General features: G+C 32.8%; 1 protein-coding gene across 1 annotated transcript; it reads left to right on the forward strand.

Annotated features, from left to right (window-relative positions):
- Nucleotides 1–1550: 1550 nt before the first annotated feature.
- On the forward strand, nt 1551–10027 carry LOC143042212 (uncharacterized). The gene is made up of 3 exons (XM_076214481.1): nt 1551–2047; nt 7254–7434; nt 9870–10027. Exons 1-3 carry the CDS (start codon nt 1576–1578, stop codon nt 9982–9984), a joined length of 768 nt encoding a protein of 255 aa, XP_076070596.1. The 5' UTR covers nt 1551–1575; the 3' UTR covers nt 9985–10027.
- Nucleotides 10028–10542: the final 515 nt, after the last annotated feature.

The following is a 10542-nucleotide window of genomic DNA, read 5'->3' on the forward strand; positions in this document are numbered from 1 at the left end:
CCTCAACCTTCTCCCTAATCTGGGACAATGGTGTAGCAGCACAACATGATAAAAAAAAACTGTACAGTTCGCTCAACTAAAAAAATCGGTACAAGGCACAAAACAATACACCTAAAGTACCGAAATAAGAAGTAAGTGTAGTAACTGATAGTTATTTCGAAGCCAATTATAACTTAAAAGTAAATCAAGTTATTTAGTCTTTGAAATTTTTAAATATTATTTATCATGGGAAAACTTCGCAATAATGGCTTTTAGAACATCGAAACAAGTAAGAAAACTTGTGTCCATTCGAGAGGGTCAACGAAACGGTATTTTGAAGAGGACAATTCGTTGTCAAAAACCGTCACAAATCCTTTATTTTTAAGGTATTCTTGAAGGCATCGGCGACCCTTTTCTGTATTTTATTGTATATTTCTATCTGTAAACTTGACCATAAAATATCAGTCATCTGAAGCCAAAATTGCAATGTTTTAACCATGCGTACATCTTAGGGAGCTACCATTTGATTTTTATGGGGGGGGTAGGATGAAATTTGAAAAAAATAGGCAGGACAGGAATTTTGAGCAAAAAAAAAGGCAGGAGGAACACTTGCAAAAAAAAAAAAGTCAGGATGACAATTTAGGTAAAAAAAGTCAGGATAAACTAAAAAAAAAAAAGGCAGGACCGATAGAGTGAAAATAAAAAGGCAGGACAGAGTTTACAACTAAAAAAAAAAAAATGCAGGACAAAATTTTTCATCCTAGCCCCCCCCCCCCCCATAAAAATCAAATGGTAGCTCCCTTACAGGAGTTTTTATATTGGAAATAATGACTTTCAACGTTAATCCAGATGAAAATAAAGTTTTCAAAAATATAGTACAGCCAATAAAACTTCAATGACTCTTACTTTTCACAATTTGATGCTCTTCCATGGCAAATGATGAGGTTGGTCCAAGTTCGCATTAAGTAAAGCAGCCATGGGAGCTCGTCGAACTTTAATTGCCGAATGCATTAGATGGTATTCCAACTGGGGTTTTTTGTTTTGTTTTTTTGTTGTTTATTTTTACAATGTAGATGTGTTATTATGGCCAATGAGACAACTATCCACCAAAGTGGGCATAAGCAATAATGTTATAGTCCAACGTATGGCATTTAACAATGAAGAAAACCTATACCGCATAGTCGGCTATAAAAAGAACCGATACAAAAAAATGTGAGATTTAAAACGAGAAAACAAACAGCCTATTTGTAACTACTGAATTATTTATTAACGAAAAACAAATGACAGAATGAGATCTATGAAACAAAATTGCATTACAGGCTCCTTACGTCAGACAGGCATATACAGAGTACGGTTGGTTAATCATGTGAGCCTCAACCTTCTCCCTAATCTGGGACAATGGTGTAGCAGCACAACATGATAAAAAAAAACTGTACAGTTCGCTTAACTAAAAAAATCGGTACAAGGCACAAAAACAATAAACCTACAGTACCGAAATAAGAGTAAGTGTAGTAACTGATAGTTATTTCGAAGCCAATTATAACTAAAAAGTAAATCAAGTTATTTAGTCTTTGAAATTTTTAAATATTATTTATCATGGGAAAACTTCGCAATAATGGCTTTAGAACATCGAAACAAGTAAGAAAACTCGTGTCCATTCGAGAGGGTCAACGAAAACGGTATTTTGAAGAGGATCAGGATCTAGCTTTAAAGTCACTTCATGCAGATCACTCATATGATGTAACAAGTAAAAATATAGTCCCAGATATTTCAAATATTGTTCATGAAGAAGTTTTAGACAATGACGGAAATAACTTGACCCCAACAGATGACTGGCGCATTGGTCGTAGAGTAGTGGAACTTGGTGTTATTGCTGACCACCTACAACAATGTAAACACTGTGGTCTACCACTGTCTCTTCATAACATTATTGATATTAAGACATATGGCTTGGGTTCAGTGTTGAAAGTGTTGTGCACAAATAAGTCGTGTGGGAACATCAACGCTATCCCAACTGGAAAACAACATGACCACAAGATTTGGGATGTAAACACAAAGTTAGCTTTAGGTAAATATAACAAAATAAGGAATGAACACAGAAACACATGAAATAAAAATTGCAAAAAAAATTGCATGAAAAAACATAGTGAAAAGATCCCCTTTCCTGAAAACGTGAATTAAAAAGGTAGACTTAATATGTAAGGTTCACTATATAGTATATATGAGGGAGGGTAGGAGGGGTCCTGATCCCGAAATCCCGAGCTTAAAAACACGAAATCCCTAAATCACGGGCTTAAAAACATGAAATCCTGAGGTCCCGAAATTCGAAAAAGAAAATTCCCACATCCCGAAAGGGTCAATCCCGAAATCCCGAGCTTAAAAACACCTGATCCCGGAGTCCCGATAAAGGTCCTATCCCCCCTCATATATATACAGAAACTAAAATGATAAAAAGCTGAAGTCAGCCGATATCCCCTATAAATCAGAAACTTTATATCCATGGACGAAAGAAAATTTGGAGAAACTCCATCTTAAAGAAAAGTATTTGTATGTTTGGGCATTTGATTTTCTAGGGGGGGGTAGTCTTTTCATGTCGACCAGGATATTGTTTCACCCGCTATGCAGATGATTTTTCCCCATATATGTTCAATGTGGAAAGTTTCTTTTCTTTTATTGGCAAAATGCGGGCCTGATTATTTTTTTTAATCTAAGTGCGGGCCAGATATTTTATTTTGACAAAAATTAGGGTAGGGATATTTTCCAAAAAAAAAAAAATAGCCACTCTCCCTCCCCCAGAAAGTCAAAAATGGTCTGTGCTAAATCTGTATTTGATCATAAAACATTATTAGATTGATCAGACCCCATACCAATTCAACCTGATTTGGGCTGATTAAACTGTGGGTGTAAGATTTAATTGAAACAACAAAGTGTTTGGTATATTTTCATATTGGGTAAGAAGGTACTAGAAAAAATACATTGTATTTTTATTTATACAGCCACTATAAGATTAAAAAAACCAACATGTACAATAATTTGTATCAAAATAAATCAATAACTGCATTCTTATTCCACAAAAATAAAAATTTAAGTATTTTAATTCTCACTTTATCTCAATTCTGATTAGAAGACTTGTCTCTAGATGGTAAAAATAACTGATTTCAAAAAAATAGTATCATTTTTAATAAAAAGAAGAATAATTTTGGTTATTTTTAACAATGCAAATAAAATTTTAATATGATTTCTCTGCCATTCTTTTAATTTTATGAAAAAAAACTATTCTAAATTATAAAAAGTACAGAAATACAATGGTGGTCAATAAATTTCAGTAAAATGAAGAAATATTTGCATTTTAGGCAACGCGTACAAAAATTTAATATCTTTTTTCTAAAAGTAAGATTATTTTATGAAGAACAGCCAATCATTATGTACAAAAAGTACTGAAATCATATGACAGTTAATAATATGCATCAAAATAAATCAATAACTACATTCTTATTCCACAAAAAGAAAAGTTTAAGTATTTTAATTCTCATTATATCTGAATTCTGATTAAAAGACTTGTCTCAAGATGGTAAAAATAACTGATTGCAAATAAAATAGTACAATATTTGATGAAAAGAATATTAATTTTGGTAATTCTAAACAATGGGAACAAACTTTTAATATCATTTCTTTGCCATTCTTTTAATTTCATGAAAAAACAACCTATTCGAAACTATTAAAAATTCAAAAATCCAATGGCGGTCAACAATAACCATTTTCGTAGAAATAAGTTCATGTTAACAGAGTCATATAATACAATTATATATATGTATTATATGTCTCTGATGTTTATAATATTTAATACGAAAATATTAATCAACACAAACAATTTAACGCTCTAAGCATCTTATTCTGTTAAACTATTGTTACTTTTGTATTGTAACTAATTTTATTACAAATTATAACGTGTAAATTAAGGTGTCTTCGTAGAGGTCCGCGTTCATCGATTGTAAACACTGTGGAGTTCGGTTTACATAAGAATTTTAAATATATACGTATCCGTCCGATCCGTGCATAAATTTAATTTACTGATCGATCGGTGACAGTTGTCAGGGTAACTCTCACATAGGTTATTTGACTTATCTGATGGATTCTATGAGTCACCGATCACCGATCACTCATCGATCAGTCAAACATCCGTCACCGATCATTCACCGATCAGTCAAGTTCACGTCAAACAGTAACGCCTAAGGTTGCAAGTACTGTATATATGTATGTAATAAGCTTTGAACATGATGAATGTGACAGTCTTGTCGGCATGCTGTCTTGTTTAATAGAAAATAAAGGAATATGGATTAAATGTACATGAGACAAAATCATACAAAATACATAGAAGAAAAAAATTAATAATGAATGAACAGGATACTGACCTAATGAGGCCCCTCATGGGGGGGGGGGGGTCCTAGTAATCACATAATCACCATTTTTTTCCCAATATAATCACATAATCATTAAATATTTGCTTATCTTTAGTAATCAAATAATCATAAACTAAAAATACAGTCCTAGGTAATCAAATAATCATGAAATATTTGGCTTAATAATCAAATAATCATTAAAAAAACGGCCAAGTAATCACATAATCAAAAACCCAATGAGGGCCCTCCCTAATATCACTTTATTTATAACATTGACTCAAGATTTCTGTACAAATGTTTCTATGACCTTAATGCCCGCGTCACACTGTCCCGATTTTTAAGCCGATGGCAACACGATTATGGAAATTTTCAAAATCGGGACTGATCGTATCCAGATCGGGCTATTCGTAGTGCCATCTTTAACCATCGTAGAACCATCGGCCACTTTTTCTAGCATTCGGGGACAACTTCGGGCAGGGTTCTAAAATTTTAAACATGTTAAAAAATCCCCGAAGGTGCGTCCGATGTTGAGATTTCGTATTGAGTTCGTATCACCATCCTCACCATCGTAATGTCATCGGGAATGCATCTTTGAACATCATATTGCATTCGTGTTTCCATCGTTTCCATCGGGCGGTTTTGACATTACGATGTCTACACGAATGAATCACGAAGCTACCCGAAGGTCTTACGATGGCAACACGACTTCGTGAAGACCTCGTAATCCCGTCGTGTTGCCATCGAATAAAAGTACGAAGGCGACAAGATGGAACTACGACGGCAATAAATCCAGCTAAATGTAAGTTAATTTTCGCGCTAAAATACATTTAAAGTGCCATGCGCGATATGCACTGGTCAGTCTAATACGACAGTTAAGAAAGACGTTCACAAAACATGGAGCTCATATCATATGATTCTATGAGAACAAAAAAGGCGACAGCGTTTTTCTATTAATTCAAATGGAACAAGAAGAGCAGCTATTACAGGCTCAGGATTTACTTTTACAAGTAAAATATTATTTTTTGTCAATTTTTCATATCAAGTAACATAATGAAAATCATAAACGCGCCTCGTACACCAACACTGCAGGTACATGTATATAGGGAAATCAACTTTTTCTTCATTATTCTGATTTTTTATGTATCGTCTGAGTTGTTGTCACACGAATGTTTACTCCATAACCATTTTGTTTTCTATATGTCATATTTTGCCGCATTTGTTGCTTTCCCCACATCCTTCCTTTTGTCTATAGTATTATGATATTCTCCTGGAAAGAGCTCTTTTTGAATAAAAGGGATCATGCAACGAACCCATGACCTTACCTTTAAGATAGATCAGTAAACAAGGGCATAATTATGGGTGATTATTCAGACTAGTGCACACATATTACAGTTCAAACAAGGCAATGCCGAGCGTGGCATCCCCTCTTATGTAACATATTGGGGACAAATATGGACACTATATTTGTATATGACACATGCAGAAAATGGTAAATTGAATATGCATATTTGATACATAAACTATTTTTTTAGAAATCAACCAAAACATTCAGTAACTGGAAATACCTTTAATATTGTCTTTAGAACCAGCAGGTAAAAAAAATAGCAACCAATTTCCTGTGTATTATGCTATTTCAAGAACGTAAAAAATGTCAGATCATTACAAGGAGGAACAATATACCAAATGTGGTTAAAATCTTTTGAAGCATATTGGTTTTAGAGTGTCCACAAGGGTGATATTGCCTTGTATTACAACTGCCACTGTGACCTTGACCTTTGAACTTTAAAGTCAATAGCGCTTAAGATATTCTTAACGAGTAACACCATACCAAGTTTTGAGCATTTTGGTTCTAGAGTGTCCATAACAATTTTATCTACACGCAACTCACATGTAGTAGGCGAGGGGATAATAAACTAAGTTTTATAATAATTAGACAAAAAGATCGATTTCCCGCCATGCAGAGACTCAGAGTCAAGTTTTACCTTTCAAGCCCACGGTCTTCCGTCTTATGATTAAACCAGAAATTAAATGTACAATATAATATATATTCATTATTGATCAAACAATTTAAAACGCGTGATGCCTTCGGCATATAATTTAAATGCATCGTAAACTGTACACGACGTCTTTTAGACATCGTATTGCCATCACGCCATCATCGTAATCCATCGTGTAGCCTTCGTGATCCATCGTGTAGGCTTCGGCTGAGATATGAAGCTTAAATACCTGTCTTCGGTTAACCTTCGTATGTCCATTTTTTGCTATCGTATATAATTTCGGCACCATCGTATAGACTTCGTTATTCATCGTACTTGCTTCGGTCACTTTTTGGTATTTTTACGAGATCGGGACCAACTTCGTACGAACTTACAATTTTCGCATTCGGGTGTCCATCGTATATAAAAATCGGGACAGTGTGACGCGGGCATAAACATGAATAGAACTGCACTCAATTAAAATTTTGACTGTGTTGCAGTTCTGATAAAATATAGATGGACACCTTTAAAATTTTCAAGAACTTTTTCAAACCAATTTTGATAATTATAAAACTTATCAGTTATCTCTTATTATATACTGTTCTTACAAATTACCAAGTTTGTTGGTATTTTGTTTAAAATGCCAAACCTATAGGTATTATAGGTATAATGATTTAATGAATAGTTAAAAAAGCTAAAATGTTCAGTACAAACTAAATTCAGATGGTCACCTTTAAAATTTTTCGTAACTATTCCAAATCAACTTTGATTTTCATAAAACTTATCTGTAATCTCTAGTATATACTATTGTTTCAAATAACAAAATCAATTAAAAAAAATTACAATAAATAGTTAAAAAATATAATTAAGATTTACATGTTTTTCAAATATATTTTAGCTGCTATTGATCTTGGACTTGGAGAACACCAGATAAATGGCCTTCTTTCCATTCTTAATATCCCTACAGTCAGCCACTGCATGATTGACAGCAGAATAAGAGAAGTTGGAGATGTCATTGAATCTGTTGCAGACCAGTCAATGGAAGAGTGGACAGAAAGAGAAAAAGAAATGACTAGAGAGTATGATCATAATTATTAGTTTATCACTCCTATTTTAACATGTATACAATGATATGAAAAATATCCATATTCATGATCTAAAAATTTTATTCTTTGAAAATAAATATACAATACATATTCCTTTTCCGAAAATATAAATCTTATTTGGCAATCTTTAAAAAAACAAGGAAAGGCCAGTTTTTAGCATGTTTTGTAGCAAGCACAAATACATCTACATTCCATTTCATTCCTTAACATTATAATGTACCAGAATGACCTAGCTGATACAACTTCATGTAATAACACTATAAATTTTATTAGGTGATGATGATGGGGGTGATTAACCACCTTGACTGGCTGTGAAGCCCTCACACGGTCAGCTTAATAAGGTCGCAAAAAGGCGTCATTGCAGGATAATTTATATTTTACTCCTCCCCAAACACACACACACTGTATTTCAAATTATCTGATTTTTGTCTTCCCATATTTCTCATAAGGCCAACTCCTCCATTACGGATGGACCAATATTAATGAAACTTGACACGGTTATAGTACGTACACAACCTGAGGCTGTTCATGAAGGAAAATATTTTTGGTTAGAATTATTTCAAGGGAGATAATTTAATTTATTTAGTTTTATATAGCAATAAATGGCAACAAATCTTGTAAGCACAATTACTTCTAAACGGTTCAATCAATAATGATGAAACTTCACACAGTTGTTGTCACCACCTGAGGATGTGCATGAAAGAGGATATTTCTTTTCAGAATTTTTATCAAGGGAGATGATTGCAATTACTTAGTTTAAATATCACAATATACATTGTAGGTCTTGTACATGTAAGCACAACTAGTACTCCTCCTAAATGATTGTAGCAATATTACTGAAACTTTACACCAATGTAAACTCGTACCACTGCTAACTTGTACCAACTTATTTAAATGCATTTGATTGGTGTTTAATTATGAATATATACTGTTATTTTTCTCAATACCTCTTAAGTCTGTAAAATGTATATAATTTGAAAGTAAAATGACCAATCTGTAGCTAATGTTCCATGTGTATTAGATATAGACATACCTTGGCAGATTTGATTTGTTGTCTCCCTTGAATCATTCTTTTTTAAACTTATACTGATAACCATTGGATTTAATTTTTAATCATTCCAAATCAGTTACATTGAATAGATTTGGGTACTTTTCTTTTGTTTCTCGAAGGTATTTTATTCACTGAAAGAATTAATTTAGTGTGTTTTAAAGGTTGTAAATTGTTTATGAACAACATGTTAAAAGTATTAAATTTTTAATATATAATATTTTGCACAAGCTATGATTACCGACCGAGCAAGGGTTGCATAGCCAGTGAAAGTTGTTTTAGTTGTAATGATAAACGAACGAGGTAAGGGCAAAATAGCCAGTCACGATCGTTTTCAAAATATGACTTCTTTTAAGATTTTAAGTTATGTCATGTTCATTTAATTTGTGAGATATGCATTGCTTTGAAAAAGAGTAGTGACACCTTCACAGGAAAGTAAATGAGACAGGAAAGTAAATGAGACCTGAAATCTGAAATCTGAAAACCTGAAAACAAGTTGATTAGTTAATAATCAACCAATAATCACACAATCAAAGGAATATCATATATTAATTAGCAGGGTATTAAGGTAATTAACAATTTATATTAGTATCTTAATTTAAAAAAAACGTATTTTTGTCCAAGTTTTCATTAAAATCTAGTATAAAATTACAGTAATTCAACTTTTTTTTTTATTAATTTTAGAAAGAAAAAACACCACAAAACATTCGTATTTTTTAAAATATTTTTAATGGTACGACTTCCCAGTGGTACGACTTTAAGTTGGTACGAGTTAACTTTTTTTGGTACGAGTTAACATGGTACGAGTTTTAGTTGGTACGAGTTAACTTGCTTCCTACAGGAAGATGTTCTTGGTCTGACGTATTTAAAGGGAGATAATTGAACTAACTTTATATAGATGTAGTTATTTTGTTTTGTTTCCATACACTTACTTAAAACATGCAAAGTTTTCTCGTTTGAATTGTTTTACAGTGTCTTATCGGGGCCTTTTATAGCTGACTGCAGTATGGGCTTTGCTCATTGTTGAAGGCTGTACAGTGACCTATATTTGTTAATGTTTGTGTCATTTTGGTCTTTTGTGGATAGTTGTCTCATTGGCAATCATACCATATCTTCTTTTTTATAAAGACAGATAATTCTTGATCATTATAAATTTTAAATGTTCTGTCATTTTAATATAGCTATGTAAATGAATGTGTATTCCTTTTATTAAAAGGCATTAATAATAGTGCTCAACACATTCATTCTGTGTCAGAAATCTTATATGCTGTGTTAAATATATTTAATCACAATCTTGTTAAGCTATATAGTTTGTGTTAAAATATTTTATTTTATAGTTTGTATAATTATTTCCCTTCAGATCTGATGGCAATGACAATGTTACAGTCTCGGTTGATGCTGCATGGCAAAGAAGAGGCATTGGCAGATATTATGACAGCCTGACAGGTAAACCCTTTTATCCTGATTTGGACTAATGATTAATCTGACATTTATAAAATAAATAAATACAAATGTATACATGCACACAATGTATAATACAAAACATGCAGTTTTTGGAAAATGACGCAGTCATTGTTCCATTACTGGCGACCTGAACTTCATTACATTTCTCTGCCTACCGCGCTTGGTTTCGTATTTACTATTTTCTATACAAACTGGAATTTGCTTGTGTTATCATTATGCATGAGAGGTCATTGTGTAGTAATCAGCCAGGAACCAGTTTACAAACTAACTGGTTTCTGCTTGTATTCCACTACACTCGAACAAAGTGTTGTAGTTTGACGGGAACCAGTTTAGAATTTGTAAACTACAAAACGTAATCGGTTATTGTTCATTCCGTTTTGGTGTTTCATACCGACTTTTATGGTTTGAATAAGCTTAAGACCCTTCAAACATTAATGTGATAGGTATATTAAAGACTGTTTTACAAAAGGATTGAACTGTTTTGCTTTCAAAGTCGTACTATAGTGATATCTGTTATGTACGGATTTCCACTCTCACCGGTTAGTTTCTTCTTTTACACGTGCTTTTGA

Source organism: Mytilus galloprovincialis, chromosome 8, assembly GCF_965363235.1.
Source record: "Mytilus galloprovincialis chromosome 8, xbMytGall1.hap1.1, whole genome shotgun sequence".
Classification (NCBI taxonomy): domain Eukaryota; kingdom Metazoa; phylum Mollusca; class Bivalvia; order Mytilida; family Mytilidae; genus Mytilus; species Mytilus galloprovincialis.

What these genes read in the sequence shown, in the direction of transcription:
- LOC143042212 (XM_076214481.1), top strand. Translation starts at nt 1,576, where the DNA reads ATGGGAAAACTTCGCAATAATGGCTTTAGAACATCGAAACAAGTAAGA. An exon ending in AAACACAAAGTTAGCTTTAG is followed by an intron (nt 2,048 to 7,253) that starts GTAAATATAACA and finishes AATATATTTTAG; the next exon opens with CTGCTATTGATCTTGGACTT. An exon ending in GAAAAAGAAATGACTAGAGA is followed by an intron (nt 7,435 to 9,869) that starts GTATGATCATAA and finishes ATTTCCCTTCAG; the next exon opens with ATCTGATGGCAATGACAATG.